Source organism: Colletotrichum acutatum (assembly GCF_030867785.1).
Source record: "Colletotrichum acutatum strain CBS 112980 chromosome Unknown BDZ83scaffold_11, whole genome shotgun sequence".
NCBI lineage: Eukaryota > Fungi > Ascomycota > Sordariomycetes > Glomerellales > Glomerellaceae > Colletotrichum > Colletotrichum acutatum.
In genome coordinates, this window is record NW_026849005.1 from 420,009 (window position 1) to 445,024 (window position 25,016).

The window sequence follows — 25,016 nt, forward strand, 5'->3', positions numbered from 1 at the left end:
TGTATAAAGAACACCACCACACGATCAACCTGAAGATATATATGAGAGAGAGAGAGAGTGTGTGTGAGAGAGAGAGAGGGAAAAGGCGAATTCAATGTCCATTTCCTCATTCGGTCCAATGAGGAGATAAATAAGTAAAAGAACCGACCAATCTCACCGGCTCTCCTCCCCCTACGCTAACTACTTCACATCTAAACCTCCCTTTTCCCTTCCACTCAACTCGCTTTTCTGGGTATACCAAATCAGACTGCAAGCAACAGATTTTCCTTGCGCCCACGGAACCAGCCTCCCTCCCCTTCTCCGTCTCAACACGAAATCACTCTCGCCGTTCATTTTTGAGTATGTCCATCCACGTAATATACATCTGACCGCACCGAGTTTCCCTTTTTGTGCTGTGATTTGAAAAAGATCTGATTCCCCTCCTTTTGCCAATCCGGTTCGTAAATGGCAAAAAAAAATAAAAAAAGGTCTTGCCTGCCATCCCTGCTTTTTCTGATCCGTTTTTCGGGCTGTGTCCGTATCTTTCGTACGGACGTGGTTCGTCACATAATATAGTATACTGTAAGTCATGAAGCCCGGCTGGCGTTTTCTTCTCCCACACAGAGAGGACGCGGCGTGTCCGGCACGGAGGCGTCAACTGAGATTCCTCCCAGAGGCCGCCGGCGTCGTAACCTATACACACACACGCCAGCCATTCCATTTTTTGGCGTTTCCCAGCCGTTTTTGTTTTGTGTTGGTATCATCATAAGGACTAGTAGTGCATTTCTAGCACGGAGGCGTCATCGTGGAGTAATCTCTTTCCAAGAAGCCGCCGGCGTCGTGCCATTTTCTCTTTTCTCTTTCTTTCGTTTTTGACCTGTCTCATCATCTTCACATCCCGTTTCGCCCGTTGGTGTTGCCGTTCGGACCCTGCTGCTGATCTGGGGACTGTTGCTGCTGTTGCTGTTGTTGCGCCTGTGACTGCTGCTGTCCTCCAAAGAAGAAGCCGTCGAAAATGTTCATCTGCTGTCCTTCGCTGAAGTCGTGGTGCATGTTATCCCAGTTGATGCCGAATCCCAGGTCAAGCTGCGGCGTCGTCACATCCCCAGACCCACCGAGCTCGCCGTTGGGGTTACCACCCTGCAAACTCTGGAAGAAATCCATGGTCTGGATGTCTGGGTAGTCGGCCACGCCATACGTCGACGGCCCTTGCTGCTGCTGCTGATTCAAAAAGGATCCGCCGCTGCTGGTTCGTTGAGTCGCCACACGACGAGGCACTGGCGGCGAGGCCACGAAAGAAGGATCAATCTCAGAAGGGCTGCCCTGGCTGGGGGCCATCACATTGAAGTCCGTTGCACGCGGAGAATGGCGTGGTGGAAGATCGCCGGCGACAGAGAGGCTTGGCGACGAGAGGGTATCGGACAGCGCCATGTCCATCTGAAAGTTACCCTGCCCCGATGACTGATGCTGCTGGTGGCGGCGACGGGGTGCGACGCTCGCAGTCGATGTCGATGCCCCGTCGCCCGAGGCGGAACTCCACTCGAATTGTCTCTCGCGCATCTTGCGTGGGGGCACCGAGTTAAAGCCGCCGGTCGAGTTAGCCATCTTGATGGTGGCCTTTGCGGTGCGATCAAAAGCGTCGCGGCACGTCTCAGCTGGGGGGCATTTGTCGATCAGGTCAGTGAAGACAGATTTGGCGGCCAGGATAGTGAAGTCCACTTCATCCATTGTCTATGTCATTTCACGTTAGAACCATTTCAATTGATCTCAGAACTAAAGGAGTTGACTTACCAGCCGGCTTCTGACAATAGGCGAGTGCCAGATGGCGTAGAGGTAGGAAATGCCAGCCATGAAAAGATGATGAGTTGACAGATATGTATAGCTGACCAGTCCACTCAAGTGTAGCTGGCGGTAGATACGCAGAATCTTTTGCCCGGCTTCGGCGACCTTGAGATAGATCCTGTCCTCGTCCTCCCGCAGCTCCGCCTGGAACGCTGTCGGGCTGTTCACCTCGGTGGAGGTGTTGTACTCGCCCTCGAACATGGCGGGCACGCTCAGGCTCTGGCGGTAGAGCATGATAATGGCCTGCCAGTAGTTGAGCTCCAGGAACTCGGTCGAAAACGCCACGCCCGTCTCCTCCCGCGTCGGCGCTGAGTTCTTCCACTGGTACAACCTGCGGTCGATATCGATACGCCACGAGCGGAAGGAGTCAAACTTGACGAGAAACGGCGACGGTAGGTGGGTGTGCATGTCCGAGTTGGTCAGATTCTGGCCAGAGGCCCGCACGACCTGTGTCTGGTTATATTGCAGAACTTGGAGGATCTCGGATTGCAACAACCGCAGCTTGAAGTAGTGGTAAGCTACGTGCTTGTAGCTCGGTTCGGATGAGTCGGCGGGTATCTCCAAGAATCCAGTCGATGCAATGTACTGATCGTCCAAGAGCGAAGGGAACTCGGTCGTGATGACCTGGTCACTGATGCCGAACGGTCGTCCGACGCAGGTGCTCACTAGCCGATCCAAGGAATAGGTGCACCACCAAAGCCTCCGCCTCATGTCGCGGATATACAGTCGTCGACCTCTCTCGCGTGACTGGGCGTTCCTCGCTTCGTTGACTTCGCCATTCTCATCCTTGACTAGATCTCGCATTGCCGGCTCTACGTCGCTTCCGTCTTCGTAGTGCAAGCCCAAATCTACAGCTAAGCGCACCGCAACACCAATGATGTACCTGTCAACTTGTAAGCATCACGTCTCATGAAATGCTCGGCTAATAAGTCACGCAACTCACCATAGACCGGGGGGGACGGGCCGAAGGAGCGCAAAGTTGGCCAACAGCAGCACAGCTTGCAACACCTCCAACCCACCGCCGCTGTTGCCAAGACAAGCCTCGAGATGTACGATGGCGCTCGCATGATACTCCTCTGGCTGTGCCTGGCCAAACTTGTTCGCATCCGCTGGATTACGCGGTCCGGCACCCGAGCCCTCGGATTTCACAGGCTCGCCCACAATCACACCGCATCCGATGGCAAAGACCATGTTCAGCATGTACAGCTCCCGAGCTCCCTTTGGCCCACTCGGATCAGCGTATGCTTGGTCGAACATCTGCATAAACTCCCCTCGGTGCAGAATGGGGATCTGAGGATTCGCGTGCTCAAAGTAGAGGGTCACGAGCCTCATCCCCACGTCTTTGTCAGGAAAATTTGCCGGCCGGATCGTGGGTTTCGTGTGCAGCCCGAAGAAGGAATCGCGCATAGATGTCCCGCTGCCGATCGGCAAGCCCTTGCCACCAATTCGATCCTGTGTCCCATTGTGATCCGACACGGAGTATTGCACAGCGGCGAATACCACGCGGTTGAAGGAGACCCCCGAAGCCGAGGCCAGTGATCGTGGTTTCGATGGGCTGACTATATCAAGCATTCCAGTACCACCGCTCTCTGCCTTTTTGGCCTTCTCCAAGTCAGGGCGGTGTATGTTATTCTTCGCTGGTCCAGGTCCATCATTACTCTCGGAGCGCGCGGAGGGGGGAACCTCAGTCGTCGATCTCGCGATCTCGGCACCGGGACGTGAGCAGAGCTCCAGGTTCTCGGCTGGTGGAAAAGGTATGTTTTGGTTGGCGAGCAGTGCCTCTAGCTGCTCGACGCGGGTTTCGAGGTAGAATACGTAGCTTTACGAGTCACATTATTAGCACTCGATCAACAATTGAGGCGATTCCCGCTGCGTACACATGCGCGCGCACTAAGCAACTCCAAGCACGGCTACGCTACACGGATAGGTTAGTCCATACCTTCTGGGAATCTCCTTCTTCGTGATGGGATCGTAGCCCACACACGCGACGCCGGCCTTTGCGCAGCTCGCACAACTGGGAAGCTTCTGGTCGCATCTGTTCTTCCGTAGGCGACAACGGTTGCAGGCGCTCACGTTGCGGAAGTTGCTGCTCTGGCCTGCTTTTCCTCCTCCGCCACCTCCATTCTTCTCAGCTGAAGTCAGAGCCGCACCGGCATTGGCCATCGGATCGTTCTGTTCGGCTGCGGACGGGCTCTGGTCGATGCCAGCGGAGGGAGGCGGAGAGACGTCGACATCGTAGGAGCCTTGGCGCGGGCGCTTCGTCGGCTTGATGGTGGGCGATGGCGGTGAATGAGCTGGCATTTTGTAAGGTGAAGGCCTCCTGATCGGACGGTACCAGGCGGCTTTTCGGAGAGAAGAGACGGGGCGGGGAAGGTTGGGATTGAGTTCCGGAAGCGCGGCTACCGGCCAGTCGGGGTGAGTCGGGGGCGGGTTATAGAGCCGACTCTAGACGAGGTAGAGAGTATGAGGAACGGGTCGTCCTGTAGACTTCAAGGTAAGGTGAGCGCAGGTCCCTCGGCCAGGACTGGCGGACGGTGCGGTTGCGAGAGAGAGAGAGAGAGAGAGAGAGAGTAGAAAGAGGGGAGAGTGAAGGTGGGAAAGGCTGGACGTCGGTGAGGCATACAAATGTGATGGAAACAGGCTGTTATCGCGACGCTATCTTGACTTGCACAATGACAGCTCCACACATCATTCGGCAGTGGGCACAGACAGTTGGAAGAAGGGACCTCTTGTCTCGTCTACCTAACCCCAGTGGACTAAGGCGGCGCTAGAGGCAAGGGTCGGTTCTGGGCCGGACAGACGAAGACAATGAGGGGGGGGTCTCTCTGCAACGGAGTGGCGGCGGGCCTTGGAAAATCAAAGGCAAGGGCGACCGGGACTGTGAAGGTCACGAAGTATGTACAGATTGGTGGGCGAGACCCTTCAGCTGGGATCGCTCTGGATGTTGGAAATCTGACCGAGACTCAGGTCAGGACTGCGCATGTCGAGTCGGTCAGAGGACAGGCGGAGAGCGGACGGCGGAAGATGGCGGCGGCGGCGGCGGGATGGTGCATACAAGCGAGAGAGAGAGAGATAGATAGATAGGCCCAGTAGTTTGTTTGGAGGATGGGAAAGGAGACAAAGTGATTCAACGGCGGTGGGAATTCCCGCACATGTCTAGACAAAGACCAAGCTACCTCGACGACTCGAGCTGGGGCTGCGGGATATGCGCGGCGGTAGGTGAACCGTGAAGAAAGAGGCAGGCGGGCTAAGTGCAACCTTATGGGGAGGCGGTTGGTGAAATGACAAGAGCATGCCAAACTGCAGTACCTACCTAAGGTGAGGTAAATGGGATGGTTACCTAGGCAGGCGTGGGCAGCTTGATGGACGGAACACGCTAATGGGAAGGGACCAATCTGCAGCCGGCGATATTGGTTTTCGTTGACCTAAGCACTTTTTTTCTTCTCTCCTCCTGCCTTCCTTCAGCTGATAAGGAAAGGCAGGAAGGAGGGTCCATCGCACTCGGCCGGTTACCTTACCGTAGTTTGTGGTGCGCCTGGCACGAAAAGTGGAGGTCTGGAGACAGCTGCAAAGTTGAAGGAGTCAAGCCACAGGTGAGAAGTGACCGCGCAGCTTACAACATTACTGGTACTCTTCTTCACCATCAACCAACACCATCTAAGGTACCTTACCATTCAGCTTGACGGGCCGGGCAGAGAGCTTGATAAGTAACAAGCCACAAGAGACTGGACACGACCAACAACCAAATCTCTTCTTCATTTTCATCTCCGTCGTGCCCCCACCCTCCCCCCAAGCCACCACGAAACCCCAAACGAGAACGAACGAACAAGCCAGCGTACGATGCCTTGCTAAGGAATGCGATTCCTCCCCCGCTGTGAATCTCGCTGTACGAGTATGCAGACTGTCCAACTGTCTGCCCCCCCCCCCCCGCCCCGCACGAAGACATACCCCAAGTACACCAATCATCGAGATCCTGGCCGGCAATGCCTCGTTTGGGAACTCCATCCCGCGCTGCCGCATCGGCCTGAGCCTTTTGGCGCGCCCTCGCTTGGCCATGATGGCCGCCGGGTATCAGTTGACCATACCCTTGGAAACCGAGCTAAAAAGGCCAATTGCTTTGCTCTCTTTTGAAACTTGGCATTGGCTCCCTTTTTACGAGGGTCCAATTCACCCTCTTACACACCTGTGTGCGTGTGTGCCTCTTTATCAGAACCAGAACCAGAAGGCACCCTTATCTATCCGTCGAATCCGGGACCGTTTACGATTGAGGGAGAGCGCCACACCATTAGAAGTTGCCTTGTTCCTCCGTAGATACCAGCCGCTACCTCTGACTTTCTGCTAACTTCATCTCTGAATCGTCCTCTTCCCTCCTCCCTTTACAATGTCGTGGTGTTGTGACGTCGTTGGGATCGCTACCCGTACCACCTTACTAATCGAGTTTGAAGCAGCCGCCCACTTTACGATGTGCCCAAGACCTTGAGTCTCGACTCTCGAGATACGCATTTGCGGCTCGTCGTTTTGGATTGACCGAGATTCAGTCTCGCCAAACGAAATCCTCGACGTTGTCATCTACCGTTGACTCGCCTTCAATAGCAATACCGAGGTCCCCTCGGTTCTCGAGGCTACCGTATCTCACGTACCCACTCACCAGCGCCAACGCTCCAGCATAGGCTTAGTACACCTTTGCTAACGGACGGGGATTCTCCAATCCATCACAAGTCACAGCCAATTCACCGTTATCGATTACTGTAATCTTGATCCCTCTCTCTGTCACGAGATCCAACATTCAAATAGTACTCTTAGTAGTCGTCCAATGAGCGATGCCAACACTGACGACCAACACGCATGTGAAGACCCCCACAAGTATTTGGCTCAACTGTCCTACAGTCTCACTCACGATAACAGCTTCACAACTGAGCCTCAAGGAAATCGGAAATCGGAAATGGTCGTGGTGAAGGCCATCTCTGGCTCCAGCTTCTTTTCTTCCAAGTCCCCTTTCTTCTAGTCCCCTTTCCTCCGACCATCCCGCTGCCACCCTCCTCCCCCACAAACCCGTTGGGGAGCATCGTACCAAACTGCCTCATCTTTCGGATGAACCAAGGCCGGGAACTTGTAGACAGTCTTATATACCTGGGCACCTAGGGTAAGGTAGGTTCTGTAGTTTCGTACTATGAGACCGGGATAGCATCCGGGGAACCGCGTCACTCGAACCCTGCGAGATTTCGTTCGAGACCAGCCCCAACCTTACCTCGGGTTTTTCTTCAAAAGACAAATAAAATAAAATAAAATAAAATAGTACTTACTTGCTTCACACCCCGCGGATGTGTCTCACACCCGGAAAACGCTCAATCCATGCACTGCATGTACGTCACCGATGTTTCGCTTGGCGCTGAACAGAAACCACCCGAGAGAAGACACCACGGCCTTCAAACTCACTCATGAGGCAGGCATCTCTGACGCATATCGGAGTAGATAGGCGTGCCATTGAAGTTTGTCACTCATGACTGTATTTGTAGATTATCACGGTTATCATCACACTTGTAATCAATATTTCATCAAAATGTGTCGAGATGTTTGTCAAGTTAGGGATCGTTCTCCCATCAATTCTCTGAGAAATAAGCCATCATTAAAACATCAAGAGCGATCAGACCTTTGCAAGTCATCACAGGGCCCCCATAGAACAAATCGAGTTTCCCGCCAGAGGAAAACAAAACCCTTCCTTGCCAAAATCCTCCCCGCTCCTCCGCTTCTCTTTCCTCGGGGTGGTTTGATGCGTTCCGGTCCTCTGTGGTATTCCCCAAATCAATGCCAATCGCTTTTTCTCTTGTTGCGCCCTTTGCGGTTTCCATGTCTTCTGTCTCCTATCTCTTTCCAGTGTCGGCTGTTCCCTTGGGCTTCCATGGTATCTCCAACTCCTTGTCCAATAGAATAATCCGTATACAAAAAACAAAAATGGTCGAGGATCGTCGCCTGACCCGATACATGATGTGATGTTGAGCGCCCCCCTAAAGGTTTGATGAAAAGTCGAAACGAACAAGAACTGAAATCCAGTCATGCAGCCCGCTGATGGAAATGGTCGAAATAAAACAAGTAACAAGTCGTGAGAATTCCATATGTGCTCTCTCTTCGGCCCGTCCGAATTAAATCGTGTGATGTGAATAACTCTTTTCTCTGATTCCTTCCGTCGTGTCCCGTGAGCGATAGTCTATGTCTTGTTGTGATCCCTTCCCGTCGATAATAACGCCGTAGGATGAAAAACTCCGATTGTTGAATGATGATAAAAATAAAATAGTGCAAATCCCATGGCGCCTTTCCGGGGTATCGAAATTTGGGGGATAAGGTAGTCAACGTACGTAATCACCATGGTGATCACGATCTCCGGCTGGGGCCGGCCTCAACCTCGTGTTCGTCGTCGTCCAGGGGAACTAGCAGACCCTCAATCTCAGTGGGCTCCACTGCCGTCTCGATATCTCTGACCGGCTCGTCCAAGCGTCCACGGGGTTCAGTGAGGTGCATGCTGAGGAAGGCGCCGAAAATGGTAATGGCACCGCTGGTCCACCAAGCAAGTCCGGAGTAGCCGGTTCGGATACCCAGAGTATAAAGGAAACCCGAAATAGTCGGCCCGAACGCTCTGCATAAGCTCGCTGTCGAGGCCGCAACGCCGTTGATAGTTCCGAGGGACATAAGGCTCGGTGCCGAGTTCGTGAGCAAAATCGCATTGCTGGGGTACGCCATGGTTGAGAAAGTGCACTTCCAGATAACCATGATGTAGATGCCGACAATTCGCAAGTTCTCAGGCAGCAGAGCCAGGTAAGGCGTCGTCAGGTAGAGCAAAAAGTACGAAATGGCCAAGAGTCTGAATAGCCGGAGGGGACCGAGGCGTCTGGTAACCCACGGGAAAATGAAGACAGTCGAGATCATGGAGTAGACACCCTGAACAGCGAGAATGATGCCAATGGACTTGGTCTCCATCGAAAAGCCGCCGGGGAACTTGAAAGGAAGGTGAACATCCGGGTCCTCGCGAGGCGTGGTGCTGAGGAAGACGGGGAACAGTTGATCAAAGGTCATGGTGTGGCTGGCATGAGAGTGAGCATACTGATGTGAGTCTCAAGGTGAAGATGAACAACTTACAAGGCCAGGATACCGTAGGAGATGATGTTCAAGATGACGGGTCTGGTAAAGATCACCTTGGGCGGCTCCGCAATCTCTTCAATGATTGATGCCTCTGTGAGGTCAAGCGTCTCGGTTGGCTCGGGGATAGTAGACTCAGATCCCACAAGTTGCGGAGAGCTCTCGTTCGTCCGGTAGCCGGGAAGTTCATCGTCGTCGAGCAGTGCCTGCTTCTCCGCCTTCCGCGCAGGGATTTGGCAGCTCTTAGCCGACACCCAAGAAATGATGCGCTTTCCCAACTCCACACCGGGGTCTCTCCTCTTCTTGCGCTCAGCGTGGGTTTCTTCCAGAAAAAGCAGGCCGATAACGACTCCGCAGAAGACAGTGGCGGCGCTGAAAAGATTGGGCAGGAGGAAGGGGTATTGGTCCCAGATTGAGCCCGCTTTGAAATACTGGGGGTAACTTTGAACAGGCTCGGCGAGTAAGCCACCAAGAGCAGGTCCGACAATTGAGCTGTGCAAAGTCAGACACTAGTCAATGAACTTTGGCGAGTCGCGTAGTAGGGATACGCTCGCCGCAAACCGAACTTACCCAAGACACCAAACTAGAGGCATAATTGTGTATGCGCGGGCTGCACAGAGTTAGCTCGTCGCCTGTAACCGGGGAAGACTTCCGAACATACGCTGATGCTCCTTGACCGTAACCAACTCCGCGACAGTCGTTTGCAGGACACCAATGTTTCTTTGCCAAAGTCAGCCAAAGATCGCTCTTCGTCAGTCAGCTCATGGACTCGACATACCCGTTCAGCAAACCACCGAGAGCTCGCGCAATGAGTGCGACCGTCAAGTTGGGGGCGAATCCGAAAACCAGGGAGCTCAAAGCCGTGCCAAAGAGGCCCATCAAGAGGACAGGCTTGCGACCAATCTTGTCGCTTAATCTTCCCCAAACGACTCCTGTCGAAAACTCGGCCAAGGTAAATGCAGATGTAATCATGCCGGCGTAGACGGAAATTTTGCTCTTGTCTTCGGTGATGTTGAAGTGTTCGACCATCTTATAGACGTAGGGGAAGATGGACATGAATGCAATCGGTTCGCATATTCTGCAGAGCGCTGGTGAGAGAGCGTGTTAGCGGCCATCCTGCGGTGAGCGCATCTAAGACCGCTGGATGAGGATATGCATACCGAGAACAAACATCTGTGTCGTGGGAAAGGGCGGAAGCTTAGACTTCATGCTCCCCGAGGAGCCTCCTCGACGGCCTCCCGTCATGTAGCCGGTCCTCTTCATCTTGGTTGATCCTCGGTGTTTGCGCAGTTGACAGGCTGGATGCTGTGTAAGGCGCAAAGAGATTCGGTAGGCGGTTGGGAAAGAATTCGGATCAAGGGATGAGTGGGCGATGTTGTAATATATAGCACTGCAGTTCCCGTAACGTCTTCGGTGGGCTCAAGAATCGAGGGAGAAGAACGGTATCGTGGAGCTGGTGGTCCAGATTGGTGTGGGCAAGAATTTGTTTTGCTAGTCTCGTGGAAGGGAGGAAAGCGTGTTGATGCTCGAGACTGATGATGTAACCATGAAAAGCAACGGTGGAAAAGCAAAGATAAAACAAGCAGAGCGAGACCAAAGCTATTCAGGCAGCGTGGCGGGATGGTTACCTTATGGAAGAAAGTATCAGATGGGACAAGAAGGAGCAAGCTCTGGGGAAGCAAGCAACTTAATACGAAGGGAGCGCGGACGGTGACGATGGGAGGACCAAGAGACGTCAAAGCCCAGGGCCACCCCAGACACAGACCAGACCCAGCTGGGTTGGACAGGCCACCGGGACTGTACCATTGCCTGGGTCGCGGAAGCAAAAAATTTAGATCTAAGATTGGAACGGCGGTGACCATGGACCATGGCATGTCCAGCGCAAAAAAGAAACAAGACGATCCTCCCACTTGTCCACCGGGGAGGGATTCAGGGAGATGCGGCGGCGAAAGGTCCCACGTCGTGGGAAGGGATCCAACTGCCCGGCATGACGGCCGTGGGGCCTGAGAAGCCCTGTACCTGATCCAGGGGTACCCCCCAGACCAGACTCGGTGGGCTTTTTTCTCCATACATGCGCAGTCGGGGGGTGGGGGGGGGGGTGAGTGTGTACTGCGTATGTGTGTGCGTGCGGCGCGGCGTGCCCCCTTACCCATGTCGAGATGACGGTCCCAAGGCCATGAGTGTTCGCCTTACAATTGTGGGTAAGTGCAAGCCGGTACATCCACGGCTCGGCCACTACCTACGCGACGGCTACTACCCGGATGAGATTTCCTAGACGCAATCCGTTGTTAGCAGCTCACTGGTGTCTAGGGGAGGATGGGGTTCGGAGCGAGCGGGTGCGTGGGTGTGTGTGTGTGTGTGTGTGTGTGAAAGGGAGTCTGAGAGACACGCATCACACATACATAGGCAGTACACAAAGTGAAAGAGCCGTGAGAGTAAGAGAGTGAGTGAGTGAGTGAGTGAGAGAGTATTCGAAGGGTACGGGAGTACTTCCCTTGACCGGACGAAGAGGGTACGTACTCAACCAGACCGACATGGACGGAGTAGGAAAAGTAGGCAAGGGGTGGTAGACTCGGGGAAGGATGGCGCCAGACCGGAGGGCAGGGATCAACAGAGGAAAAAAAAAGGTTTCACAAGAGGCAACGAGGCTAGAGCCTCGATGGGACTGGGCTGGATTTGGGAGAGGGAGACTTTTTGGAGCAAATGGAGCCAAGTCGGAATTGGGGTGTGGGTAGTTGCAGGGCGCCAGAAATAAGAAAAGCAAAAGAAAATTAGCCAACCGACGCAACAGGTTACAGCAGGACAAGGAAAGGAAAGCCAACATTCACCTGCACTTTCGTCGATGGCCGCTGTGTAGCGACTACGCGTCCATCAAGTGCCCGTCACTCTCTTCTGGTCCATATCGCATCGCAATGCCAAAAAACCTGTGATGCGCAACGCAGCGGCATCTGCCCCGTTCCGATCCCAGCCCCTTGCTCCCATCTCGCCTTGTCTGCCCCGGTGGCAACTACATCGTGAGGTGTACGGATACAGAGTACCGTAGTAGGTATTGGTGTACGGATAGTCTCAGACGCAACGTGCTCGTCTCGGAAAACCAAGCTCGAATAACCCCCGGGTTTCGGGCTTCATTCACCAGCATTATCAGCCTTGGGTCTTCCGCCGTGTCTATCTAGGCTACGCAGTATGTCCAATATCTATGCTGTGCTTTGGATACTAGAACCATGCGCACGGTAATTGTGGTATGGTACCCTTCTGCCAAACGTCTTTCGATGGCTAGCGAAACGAGCATCTCGACACTGTACTGTTGTTTCCCGGCCTTCCACGAGCGGGCGAGAAGACGAGATGATGTATCTTGTCTGCGGCGATGTGAGGCACCCAAGGTGCATGGTGTGTACTTACGGCCCAAGGTTCAAACCCCCGGCACTTGGGTCGCATGGCTGGCTTTGTTGTAGGCTGGAGCAGGGGGGGTCGACATTGGATTGTTGGATGAAAGCGACAAACCACCGGCCGAGGGCTGGTCAAACGCTAGTTGACTGTATTGTCGAGGGAGGGCGACATGGGGAAAAACCCAGGCTGTCCCTGTGGCTCAGTGATAGACCGCCTCCTTAGCAGGGTAAACTAATCCTGTTCCCCGCGCTGCCTGTGCCTGATCTTTTGCGGTGAGCGGCAGTACAAATACAAGACGTTAGCTTTGCAGCCTTTGATTGGAACATCAGGGGTCGGCTTCCATAACGGATCATCCTGAATATTCCTCTGGAGCTTTCCCTGACTCCCTATTGTTGGGCAAACTGAGGTGGGACGCGGGTATGCTTCCTGTCGCACGCGGAGCTTATCACGCCCCAGAGAGCCTGCATCAGAGCGCCGAGGATCTGAGCAACAAGGCCGGGCTGATAGAACCACCTCGTCGTCCGCTTTTGTGAGGCGGTGAATGAAAGCAGGACCAGGGCCGCGGAGTGTCCCTCCCGGCGGATATCGACACCTGTTGCACCAGCGTCGGCCTTGAGATGTTCAAAGAAAAAGAAGCCATTGCCGTTACAGTTTACCGCTGCCGCTGCCGCTGCCGCCGCACATTGACTCGGAGCCTCTCTGCCGGATTTCTGGAATCAGGAGGTAGGTACCTGTGTAGATATACTCGCAAGTCGCAACTGGCGCGAAGAATACGCGTTGCTAGATACACAACGTACGGCCCGTAGATGTGTTTGCTTCCGGCGTCCTGCTGAATACGAGAGGGCATCCATAGTCACACAGCACTGGTGCTTGCAGCGGCCGTATGCGATTGTGGAGAGGCGCCTCTCAAAGGTCGCACAGCTCTATCGGCCGAGACGTGTTTCCGCCTGTGACTGTAAACCAAGGTAGCGTCGATGTGGTATGTGCCGTGACGTCTGAAGAGGGCGACCCTCAAGACTGCTGCAGCTTGCTTGCTCAAGCGCTCAGTGTACGGCTCTAGGTCCTGTTGGTCGCATGCACCCTGACCACGACAGCTTCCGATTGGAATGACAACAGCACACTTTTTTGCGCGCGAGCGGTTGATTTAGGGACCCCCTCTTCAACGGTGTAGAGGTTGTAAGGCGAACGGATACCCAAGCGAGCCGACTCAGGCGGTGCAATGCAAGCCCAACCTGAGTCTCCCATCCGTCCCTCTAACTATCCCCTCTTTCAAAGAGTCATATCGTGACATGTCGGCATCTTACTTGCACACGCCTGGTCACTTGACGATGCATCTTACTCCGCAGCAAAGAGGGTTGTGTTGCGCTGGCAAACAGTCAGCCTGTTTGCTTGCTGTCCTGTTCAATGACAATCGCATTGCCCCGGTTCAGACTCTCGGCAGGCGTTTCCGCATCCTGGGTTTGCCCACTCGACCGACACGTCGGCGCCCGGAGGGCAGACTGGTTGGATCGGCGGACTCACGTGCTTGTTGTAGTGCACTTGACTGTCCTGTACGGGTTCGGGACTGAGTGTTGACGTTGTCCTGGTGTAGCCTGTAGGTAAGAGTAGTCGAGTATCCGTACTCCGTACTACTCCGTACCCTCGATTGTTCCCACAGCATGGGGCAGCATGAAATAACCCTGGTGTCACCTTGATTAACAACGACAAGTGGGCGATGGAGACGAACCAACGGACTGGGCCAGCATGTGCTGGGTAGGTACGAATATCCATAGACCAGGCCGCAGTGTTGGCCCGTCTCCAGAGGCATCCGTTGTGTCGGTGAAGTTATAAACACGAGCCGACAAATGAAGCAACCGGGGTTGTGATGAATGGAAAAAGTCTTTTTTTCTTCTTTGACAAGGGTTAAGGAACCCTGGTCGTCGGCCGTCATTTCTCTGACCCTGCTCGCAGAATCCTCGCTGATAGATCTCGCATTCCCAGCCACTCTAGCCGGACAGCCTGTTGCAGCAAGACGAGGCTGTTTAATTGACGCTCCGGGTGGCTGCCGCAGTTCATCACTTCGACTGCTTTTCTTTCCCAATGCTTCATAGGGGTCCTGGTCTGCTCGGCATCGTGCAGGAGCGCTCGGACTCAGTGGTCACACCTCAATGATTGAATAGCTTGTTTGGGCGTCGCGGAAGCCGGGACGGTAGGTGATAGTCAGGAGTCTGCCGGTTGCCAACTCGCCACTCCCATTATTATTGATGGTCCATCTGACAAGGTCAAGGGGCTGAACGTCAGCGCAAAGTTTGAGAGACGCGGAAAATGAGGGCGTCCTTTGGCGAGAATTGCAGGCTTGGGCTCGAGCTTGGGCACAGCGGCTGGTTTCGGGCCAAGTGCCTGAGTGTCCTACGGGTACATAGTAATTAGTGTATTCGTACGCATAGAGCAGAGTCCTCGTCTCTTCTTCTTGCCCCCTTTCCCCCGTCGGCGCCGCAGCTTTCCACTGCTGGGCCCAGAACCGAGGTCTACCCCAGTTTGCAGGACATGAGTCTCCGTACAAATATAGTGGGTTGATGACGGCTGGTCCCTGTCCAAAACCATGTGGCATGGCTGGTACTCTTCCCCGAGCTGCATCATTGCGCCCAAAATCTTCCTCCACCATGGAATAGGTGAGGGCAACATCTGCGTGATGTCTCTACTTGGGACACGGGTGCACTCTAGTAACAGTTGGCAACATTTCGGTAACCCTTTGCGAAGAGGATACTTATTGTGATGGGCGATCTTCTCGTGGCGTCGTGAACTACCCGTATTCAGTGAGGAATTATTGGCTTATCCAAAATGCACCAGTACAATCGTACCAGCTGTGTCGCGCCCACTGCCGGGGCTCTTGGACCGGAAGCCGGAATACCTCTTCTCTCAATCCATTTCCGGAAACAGAGTTTGCCATTGTCTGCGATCTCGCGCTGCGCAGAGGCGTGCCGTGTTGGGCAGGTTGTTGCAGCGGCGTGGGACTGTTTCCATTTTGCCTTACTCCTCTCCTCCAAACACAGCGTGACCGGATAGCATCCGCGCTTTCGCCGTTGGTGAACCCAGAACAACCCTGGCTCAAGGTAGCCATAGCTCTGGCGGCAACTGTTATCGTGCAATTTGCGAGTGGTGTCGACCGCCGAAGAAGAAAGCTGAGCCTTGAGCACCCGTACTGAGCTACCACAAGCACCAACAAAAAGTCGGCCCGCAAAACGAAATGGCGGTGATCCCCTCCAAGGTATATCGCAATCAGGGAAATTGGCTTTCGTTTCCGCGCTAGGTCAGGGGTACCCAGTATCGAATCCTAGTAAAGCGTCAAAGCACCCCCATACAACCGTTCCTCTGGGCCCTGATCGGGCGAGTGCCGGAACTGGTGCCGAAACGCCAGGTAGCTAGTTCTGAGAATGTATCAGTGCAAAGGTACCGTTTTGTATCCTCTCGTTCGATCCTCACCGGTCCCGTTTTTCCCGTGGCCATCCGACTATCATCATATCCATCTTTCAACAGGAAATTCCTTCCCATCGTCGACAGAAAACGACAAGGAGAGGGTTCGATGCCGAGAGCGCCTAGTGACTCGTTGCTTTTCTATACAGAAGAGCAGCTGGCCAAGGAGAAAATGCGATGGATGGCTACGTCTCGTCCCGTACATGCTTCATCAGTCCAGTAGAAAGCAGTTCGTGGAGCTCGTACAAAGCTGTGGCCAAACAGACCTCCGGTCCGGGGAACAGGGCGACTAGCTAAAGGCAGGGGGCCAAATCATGTATGTAGGTATGTCATGCAGGTGATTCTCAACTACTGCGTAGACCTCCGAAGTTCAACCAGATGTTGACAGCTTTCTACCCAAACTTTGACGTCGTTAATCGATGAGGCAGCCTAATCGCCCAAACTCTATCGGCTTCGTTCAAGTAGCTGTGGTGGGTTCACCGCAATGGAGTGCCGGTAGTTGGTTCTTTTCCAGTCGAATTGATACTTGACAATCATGTCTTCAATTCGATGGCCGATGAGATGCGACAGCCCGTTCAAAATCGTGATCTCAACGGATAGCATCATAACCCACTTGGGAGTGAGTACAATACTCCGTAGGCAACAAATTTTCCGGGGTCCGGTGCACCATAACTTGTCATTTTCGCGATCGTACGACAAACGGCTTGCTCATCTTACTAGCATCCGTAACTCGTTCTTAGGGTTGGAACTGCACCTGCTGGTCTGGAGCGAAAAACACTACCGTCGAGCTCGTTGCAAACTTGTCCGAGCGGCCAACGGTATAGGTACGAATAAGTACGCATCCTCGCTCTTACGCAATGTTCTTTAGACCCGGATGACCGGATCTCAGGGGTAGTGGAAAGTCTCCTAGCCCTTCGCCACGCGGCGCTTGGCGACCCATCAAAGGGGAGCAGCCGAATGGCTGGGGATGTGCTGCTAGTTCTCCCTTGACCGAGCCTAGCTAAATCCGCGTGTAGGCAGGATCCAGAAAAGGGGTGGTTCACTTCCGATGGGACGGCCGGTTTGGAATTGTACAACCACATGACCTGTCAACGTCAGGAACGGGGCTCGCTAGTTGAAGCCAGGCCAGGATGCGTCCCTGCTTGAAAGGCTGATCATAGAACCTTGACTCCTCGTCGTCGGTTTCAGAATCATCTTCGGTCTTGCCGGGGAGGGATCCTGGTGGCTACCATTTCGTCTCCATCCTGATGCTTCGAATTCTTCTGTGGATCCTTTGGGGCTTCTCTGCCACTTCCTAAATGAGGTTGAGTGGGTTTTGAACAGTCACTCACTGCGTGTTGCTGCCCTCTCGGTCCACAGGGATGGCTTGGTGTACTGTGTAGACTGTAGTTGGCGAGACGGTGGAAAAGGCAACGAGGCAATTATCGGGTGTTTTGGGTGCGGCCTGCATGGTCGGCAGGCCGATTATCTGCAGTTTGCCTTATAATCGCCAGAGATTATCTTGGTAATGAATAGCGTAAGGGGCTTGAGATGGGTATATCGCATTGTTGATCATAATACGAGCGAATCTAGGTAGGCTCTCTCATGGCTCTACTGTCAAGCGCTGGGCAGCAACTTGTAGTCCGGTCGGGTAGGCAGCCCCGCGCACGCGGAGGTGATGACAATGTAAAAGAGCTGCCGACCAGCGCTCTGGAAGTTTCCTCACCCCCGGCGGTATCATCTCGTGCTGGCGGCGCTGGACCTGTCGTCTGGGTTGCTGGGTACGGGTACTCCTGGGATCCCGGGTTGAGTGGGGGAGGATAGCAGGGGTTGCTCCCAAGAAACCCAACGGCCGGGTTGATTGCGAGGAGCTCTTTCAGGGTCAAACAAGCCCGTGGTTTGCAGCAAATTTATCCAGCACGGGGGAGTACCGCCCGCTTGCCGGACGAATCGTAAGACCGCATTTCCCGACGGTGATCACTTCGCGTAAAGGCGAGACGACTTCCAAGTCGGAGAGGCGGCGCGAGCACGAGCGGAGCCCCAAGCTTTGTTGCGTAAGGTATCCGCATCGCTCAGAGAACGAAAGCATGCCACGATGTGGTGTCCCGTCCGTCCCGTCCCAATTGACTGGAAACTGCGGGCTGCATGTATCAATGCTTGCATCAAGGTCATGCTGTACGTTGTGCGCGGCGAAGCGGGCAGGGCGGGTAGACGATGCTGGAGGCTGGAGCAGGCGGCTGCTGCAAGCTGGGGGTTAGGTATCTGGGTGTAAGTATTGCGTAGGTAGTGCGTAAGTTACAGGTGCGTTTGTATCAGCTGTCGCATTGGACTCTGAGCTTTGCAGGTAGGTAGTGCTCCAAATGGGGCCTGATGGCTTGATTGATGGGCAGTCAATGTCAGCATGTCTCAGTCCTGACAGGCTGACTTGTCTATGTTCTCTGTCATGTCAATTGTCGTCGATCCGGAGGGTCTGTCTCAGTTGTGTCGATTGGCGATTGACTTTCTTGGGTCAACAACCAGGCGGCCACTGAGGGGTGCGGGCCGATAAGAATCGGTCAAGAGAATCAAGACTGTAGCATGAAGAAATGGCTCCGACCACAGCGGTATGGATACCCATTGACTTTGGTTTCGCCCAGTGGTCGGCGGGTGAGATGTGGGTGGCATAGTCTGAGGCGGTGGGGGGGAAATGCTGCTGGCGAAAGGAAATCGATGAGCGAAAAAAGGAAGCATACGTCCAAGGGTGAGATTGGCGGTGGGCGTGATGCGCGAGGAATGATGTAGGGTTGACCGAGACTGACAACGTTGCTTTTTCCGCTCTGGCAACCTAGCGTGCCTAACAAGCCGCCTTGCGGGCCAAGATGTTCTCTTCTCTCCGCCTCGACCGCTTCCTTTTTCCTCCGCTCTGCGACCTGCCCGTCTTTGTCGTGCCGTTTGGTTTCTGATTTTGTTGCACAACGGGACTCCGTCCCCTTCTTGGCCGTGGTTGTCGATCCGAGATGCGTCTCTATGGGGTCCCGAAGTTGGATGCAGTCGGTGAGGCAACGGGTTCGACAAGGACGGAAGTATCGGGGTAGACTCTAGGAACCAGCCGTACGCACGTAACATCCCGTCTTAAATCCCTGACTGCTCTTTTCTGCCTGGACGATAGACCTGCCACTTGCACGTTTCTTCTTGTGGGCAGGAAGCTTGCAAACTTAGACACGCAGACAATAGAACATGCAGATACGCAAGCATAGCTGATGCTGGAGCTGGTAATGGCTGCTGGGTCGCGGTCTTCTCGGGTGCAGCAGCGCCTGCCCATGACAGTGAATCTGCACAAACACACCTGGCTGGGATTAGGAAAAACAACAATACCTAGCCACGCAGCACATCTTGCCTCGTATGTATGGGATCATGCTGCGCGAAGCAGAAGGAAGGCACGTTGAATGCGAAGATCGCGGGTCGTTGAGGCCATGCGCCTTGGAAAAAGCAAGGAGCACGAAAAAGGGAAGCAGAGATCCAAGTCTCATTCCATGTCTGGCTGAGGTGCGGATACCTTGGTGCGGTAAAGGTACCCAGCCACGCCAGCCTAAGGTAGGTAGGTAGGTGTGAGGATGTACCTTCCCTTCCCTCCCAACCTACGCAGTAGGTAGCTTCCAGTCCCTCGAGGCTTTCCCCAAGCTGTCCTTCCAGCTTACCTAAGACATGGGGTACTGGGTACGTCGGTGTAAGTGGACAGGACAGGCATGAGGCACTTGGAAAGGTATTCAGGTACATGCAAATACCTCAACTCACCTAACCTTAGTTTCATTCCGTGGGATAATTTTGACCGCATGTCCTCGTTCAAAGGCGTGCTGGGTGTTTCCGTTCAACCCTTTAGCTGTCACGTGGCTGTTTGCTCCTTCTGCGCATGCGATCAATGCCTTGGTACAACACCACAGGTACCCCAGTTCCCAGCGTGAACTACATGGAAAGACACAGCCGAGGACGGGAATGTTTGTCGGCAATCTTCTACCAACAAGGACCCAAGCGAACCTTGGCTTTGGTGCACCTTGCGAATGCCCTCAGTGGGATCCACTCGCAGTCGGGATTCTTTACCAATCCTCAATCCTCCCCGACCTTCGATCTGCCTTCCGACTCTCGCCTTCCTGCAGCGTACCGCCTCATCTCGATGCCTTAAGATGCTCAGAAATGAAAGAAAGGAAAAAACAATGCAGTGGACATGAGTTGCTGCAGGATGCGGTTGCCTTCTTCCTTGTCCTGCAGTCGTTCGCTCTTCTTTTCCATGCTTCTGCCAAGATGGGCACTTGCTTGTCATCCCTACATTGGCCAGCTGTTCGGCAAACGTCAATAAGCTGAGACCTTTGTCCTGCCAGGTAACTCGTGATCTGCGTCTGTCATATCACGAACTAATGTCTCGTGCAGCATCACCTGATCAGTCTTCCTTCTTCGGCCGCAGCATCAAGCATGTCGCCGCATGCCGCTCTCCGCCTACCGCCTCGCTGGCCCGTCATTCTCTCGCGATACCTGCAAGCCCTGCAAGGGGACCTTCAGTGACCGTCAACTCGGTGTGATGATACTACCCAATCCCCTTCTCGGCCACCTTTACTCGGCCACTCTCGTCTGCCACCTAGCCAATCTGCATGGCTGTCACTGTGCGTGTCCCAAACACATCAAACCATTCGAACCGAAAACCGGCCGTTGATCCAAGTATCCTCACGCCCAGAGTCGCATCTCATCCCGCATTTCGTTGCATACGGGCTGAGCTAAGCTGTTCATCCCTTGATTTGATCACGCTATCAAACGCCTTATCCGTGAAGTGAGTATACGGTACCCCTGCACTCACCCCCGGCATCCGTCTGCATCGACGGCAGCAGTCAAGTCAAACTTCGAGCTACTGGCAACATGGCATTTTGGCCCCCATTCTCGACAGCTTGCTGGCTTGCTGATTAAAGGTCACGCTACCTCGACAAACAATGCCAAGACCACCCCGTCACCCACCTGTATGCATCATGTCCATCACCGCCGAGCCGTTCACACGAAAGGAACGCTTGAGAGACGACTCACATTCAGGCGCCGGCCTGCGAGATACCTCTTCTGGGGTCGACTTACGCCTACCCTTTCAGAAGTTCCGACCTGGATGCTCGAAGGCGCTTGCCTCGATCAACACCATCACTTCCGACGTAGTACCATTTCGCATCATGGTACGATTCCATTTGCTACCCAATGGTCTCAAATAGTGCTAGTTGTTGTGCTTCCTTGAGGCGTAAGCAGCTAGCTTCTGCGTCGATTCGATCTGCTCGTTCTCCATCAGATCATAACACGATCTGCCCTTTTCCAGGGCATTCAGACGACGCCCAAAACCTGGTCTTGAGAAACAGGATTGCTATGCGTGCTAGGCTGGGTTGGCCTCCGAAAAGCTACGAATTGCGAGGCTGGTAACTTTCGCAAACCTCACCCGAATGTAGGCAACCCCTGCAGTACTACTTCGGGTCGGCCCTTTGTTCTATCCGTTTATGAAGTTTCTTCAATAAGGGCGCTGGTGCTTCCCAGACGACTGAGTCATCTTCCTGCTCCAACATCTGGCAACAATTCGTTAACATCGTGGGATGGATCTGTTGACGCGACCAAGCAATCTGCTGCTGCCATTAGCATAGGTTTCGTCTGTAGCACTGATTACTACCCACTTCTATGGGGCGGCCCGATGCCGTCCACGACAAGTTCCCGCTTCAAAAACGCCCTAACCCTGGAGCACACTTTCAAAATCTGAGCAGTGACAAGATTCCGCCATGGATATGCGCTGGAATCGATGCGGATTCCACGATCCAGGGCCCTTCCTCACTGACTCGTTTCGAGTATCCCCGGTGGCACAATTGGCTAGCGCGTCAGACTGTTAATCTGGAGGTTCGTGGTTCGAGCCCACGCCGGGGAGTTGCTATGGTTAGACTCCATTATACGAGGGTAGGCACATTCCTTTTTGACGAATGGTTTTGCCAGCTGCTTCCTTCAGTGTTCGAGCTGGGTTAATCACGAATTGAATGCGCCCTATCTCATTGAAGTGATGTGTTTCGTTAGCCATAAGCTAGGCGCACTTTTGAGCTCACGACGAGTTTGACCTCTTTTTTTTCTTTTTTTTATAAAAAAAAAATAGGGCCTTCGTAGCATCTCACGCGTATGAGAGTATGCCTTGGTGTAAGACGATTGATCAGGCGCACGTGCTTGTCCTCGTAGCTTCTCAATGTCCTCGCAGCTGCACCAGCTGACCCCCAGTGCAGATATAGATGGCGTATGAGATCCAGCTTCATGTCTACAATAAGGCAGGGTTTGTTGAGTGCTCATCTGCTAGAGGAGCGTGAGCCTTGTCTTGTTAGCGATCTTTGAAAAGGAAATAAATTATGGAAATTGGCCGTACCGACAGGCATCAGCTGATCCTGGCTAGGTAGCCTTCGCCGCAAACCTTTCATGCCTTTGGGCCCCGGCGTTACACTCTTCGAACGCTTGCTTTTTGATCTTTATGACTGATGATTGGATCCTGCGCAACTGTCGGCTCAGGAATCCTTGCCCAGACACACGGAAGAAGAACGAGCAGTCCGTACTCACCTTCGGTCAGTCAACTCACCGGCTCGGTAGGTCGCCAGATACAGGGTTCACTGTGTCTAGGAAAGGGGGTGCTTCTCCACCGCAGAATCACTAGGCTGGAAGCCTTAAAGCTTGACTCTCACATTGGGTTCTCTGCGCGCGCGCTCCCCTGGCAAGTTTTCCCCGTAATCGAAATGTGACATGTCACTTACCAACTCGTTACAGCCCTGTAGATCTCTCACCGCCTGCAAGCCCATCTCCTTTCTTACATAGACACCGTGAGCTGGGAATTGGCAAGGGTAGCCTACGCCAGAGTCAGCAGGATGAGCAAGGGGACTTGACATCCTAGCCTGCTCCCCATGAGCGGGATTTCCGGGCTCAAACTATATCCTAACAGGGCTTAAAGGTCAACTCCGTATTCCACACGTGCTTCTTGGTTCCGTCGGTCCGCGAGAGTACGGATATGGAGACGTTCAATGATCACTCTTCGAGCCTGGTAGGCGATGTGAAGCGCCTGGGGAAAGAATGGCGTCACGTCATACGACTGTTGTCACGACCAGCCGTCGTGTAACGATTTCCGGAAGCTGCCTGTATAAGGGCGACAAACCTAGCTAAGGTCGCCTTGCTCTCTCGACTTGGCATCCGTGCTTGACCTTGGAAACTCGAAATGGGTGGCTAAGTGCCCTTGAGCACCTCCGTGGTTGACTAGGGGTCCGGGGCGTCCGGATGCCTCTGTGCTCAATACCTCATGGAAACAACAAGGTGATGTTACGGTTGCTACGATACGTGGCTGCCGTGGGTCCCACTCTAGGTCTTGGAGCCAGTGATTACTTGCTTACACCGCTGATTAGACCGCAGCAGAACCCAATATCAACCCAGGGAACCGTGAGCCTCAAGCCGGTCGACAACGTCTTGAACCCTGCTCACAAAGGTGGTTCGCCCGTTGACTCACCGAAGTTCAGATCAAGGCATATGCCACGGTTGGTCAGCCCTAGGCAACAGACTTTGACGGGCCGGGCCATAGAAGCTTTGGAGCCACCGTCAACAACGCTCAGGGGTGAAAGTGTTTTGAATTATCCGAGACTATTCTGGAACTTCTGCTGCGTACCGACAGGAATCTTATTCCCCCCGGGGGGAGGGGGGGGGATGCTGAAGGTCGTGGAGCCTTTGCCAGGCGCTCTTCCGTGTGGTCAATCATCGAAAAAGCACCACAACACCTTGTGTCCACGTCAGCCCTCCGCTCTGACGTGTCCGCGGAGCCGTGGAATATTGACAACCCTGGAGACAGAGACACGCGGCATGATATCACTGACAGAAGACACCTGATATGGACTTGAAGATGTGTGATGGTGAGCTGGACCATCTTTTGCACCCTCAAGAATCGAGTCGCATTTAGCTCTGCCCCTGCTCGTTCTGTTGTCCTACCCCGTCAGGAGACAAAATTATACAAAGGAAGTATCAGAGGACTAACAGTCCAGCGTTCATAAAGCAACCTATGCCGTGTATACCGGCTCTCTTGTGTGCTTCATCGCTCAATGTGGCATATATCTCGCCGAGAATAAGATTGGATGCGCCTTCGGCAGCCATCGGCCTGCCACTCTAGCACTCGATTCATTTTAATGCAAAGGTTGGGCATATGCACGTTATCCGTTCATTGATCGTCATTAGTATGCTGTCACAGCGGGTATGATTCAGGAAGGCCAGGGTGACCTCTGCTGTATAGATGTAACCGCTGAGTTCCCTTTGGTCATCGCCAAGTTGTTTGGTGCGGAACCAACCAACGAACCATTGTTGCGCGTTTTTGTGTAACAGAAGAACAAAAATTTCCATTCCTGACGTTGCCGACGGAGAGTCAGGCCTGTCGTGGTGAAGAGGCAACACTGCATTCGCACCAAGGAACTCACTACGTAGGCGCGGTCCGATGAGCCTGGGACAGATCTGTTTCCAGAGTCAAACGTCCAGTCAACGAAGACAACCCTGGCAAAACGTATGCAAAGCTGCCAGACTTAGCAACGTCTCAACTCCTGCAAGCTCTAAGCCTCCGGAAAGCCAGCGGCACGTGGCACAACTGGACGGACCTAAGATGGCAGGCCTCGATACCGAAAAAGGCAGGGTACTGCAGGTCATGTTCACCGAAGCTCCCTCTGAGTGGCTGATGTGTCGACTCGGTGAAAGCACAAGCATGAGTAGCTCGGTACGTGGTGATTAGGTCCCTGGTACATCTTGGTGCGAGGATGCGGAAGAAGGCGCAAAGGCGGCGCGAAGCCATGCATCAATGTAAGCTCACCAAACACGGGATGCTGATTTGAGTAACACGATGAAATATGATTCATGCCCAGTGGAAGGACCGGATCAGATAGATTGGCGTTGGACGGGCAAAAATAAAGTGAGATGACTCGATCTATCCGGACAATGGTCGGGGAATACGGAAGACGCTATCCGGCTTTCGTTCCGTTTATAGGGACCGGAAGAGAGAGGGGGGAGAGAGAGCAATCTAACGGCGAGCAACTTGCATCGATGCCGGCCTACTCAATCTTGCCTCGTGCGTGCAAGCTATCGAATGCTGTGCTGATGAGGTTTTAGATGGTCGGGGAGGACGACATGCGGTGCTGCCATGTACGGCGTATAACATGTAGCTGCCTACTTTACATTCACCAATCACTTGAAGGGAAAGTATCCGTATAAGG

The 25,016-nt window shown here is 53.8% G+C and overlaps 5 protein-coding genes and 1 non-coding gene across 6 annotated transcripts; 3 read left to right on the forward strand and 3 right to left on the reverse strand.

Annotated features, from left to right (window-relative positions):
• Positions 1-720: 720 nt before the first annotated feature.
• Positions 721-4,453, reverse strand: BDZ83DRAFT_34740 (fungal-specific transcription factor domain-containing protein). Its single transcript, XM_060502495.1, has 4 exons — positions 3,761-4,453; positions 2,765-3,640; positions 1,771-2,704; positions 721-1,710 (listed from the first exon to the last, which is right to left on the reverse strand). Exons 1-4 carry the CDS (start codon positions 4,120-4,122, stop codon positions 871-873), a joined length of 3,012 nt encoding a protein of 1,003 aa, XP_060369584.1. The 5' UTR covers positions 4,123-4,453; the 3' UTR covers positions 721-870.
• A 3,737-nt stretch (positions 4,454-8,190) lies between these two features.
• BDZ83DRAFT_568503 (major facilitator superfamily transporter) lies at positions 8,191-10,161 on the reverse strand (the record flags this gene model as incomplete). The annotated part of the gene is made up of 6 exons (XM_060504077.1): positions 8,191-8,896; positions 8,953-9,444; positions 9,523-9,562; positions 9,614-9,672; positions 9,731-10,040; positions 10,113-10,161. The coding sequence occupies 6 exons, from the start codon at positions 10,159-10,161 to the stop codon at positions 8,191-8,193; spliced, it is 1,656 nt and encodes a 551-aa protein (XP_060369585.1).
• Positions 10,162-11,023: 862 nt separating this feature from the next.
• BDZ83DRAFT_647823 (uncharacterized protein) lies at positions 11,024-15,524 on the forward strand (the record flags this gene model as incomplete). Its single annotated transcript, XM_060510115.1, has 8 exons — positions 11,024-11,153; positions 11,359-11,387; positions 12,017-12,133; positions 13,193-13,318; positions 13,931-13,937; positions 14,499-14,599; positions 14,888-14,990; positions 15,043-15,524. 8 exons carry the CDS (start codon positions 11,024-11,026, stop codon positions 15,522-15,524), a joined length of 1,095 nt encoding a protein of 364 aa, XP_060369586.1.
• A 2,402-nt stretch (positions 15,525-17,926) lies between these two features.
• BDZ83DRAFT_605457 (uncharacterized protein) lies at positions 17,927-19,267 on the reverse strand. Its single transcript, XM_060507337.1, has 2 exons — positions 18,071-19,267; positions 17,927-18,011 (listed from the first exon to the last, which is right to left on the reverse strand). The coding sequence occupies exon 1, from the start codon at positions 18,874-18,876 to the stop codon at positions 18,247-18,249; it is 630 nt and encodes a 209-aa protein (XP_060369587.1). The 5' UTR covers positions 18,877-19,267; the 3' UTR covers positions 17,927-18,011; positions 18,071-18,246.
• A 2,341-nt stretch (positions 19,268-21,608) lies between these two features.
• On the forward strand, positions 21,609-21,682 carry BDZ83DRAFT_t50. Its single transcript has one exon. It is a non-coding gene; the product is annotated as a tRNA-Asn (tRNA).
• Positions 21,683-22,867: 1,185 nt separating this feature from the next.
• BDZ83DRAFT_34872 (uncharacterized protein) lies at positions 22,868-23,953 on the forward strand. The gene has a single exon (XM_060502507.1). The coding sequence runs from the start codon at positions 23,056-23,058 to the stop codon at positions 23,653-23,655; it is 600 nt and encodes a 199-aa protein (XP_060369588.1). The 5' UTR covers positions 22,868-23,055; the 3' UTR covers positions 23,656-23,953.
• The last annotated feature ends 1,063 nt before the right edge of the window (positions 23,954-25,016 follow it).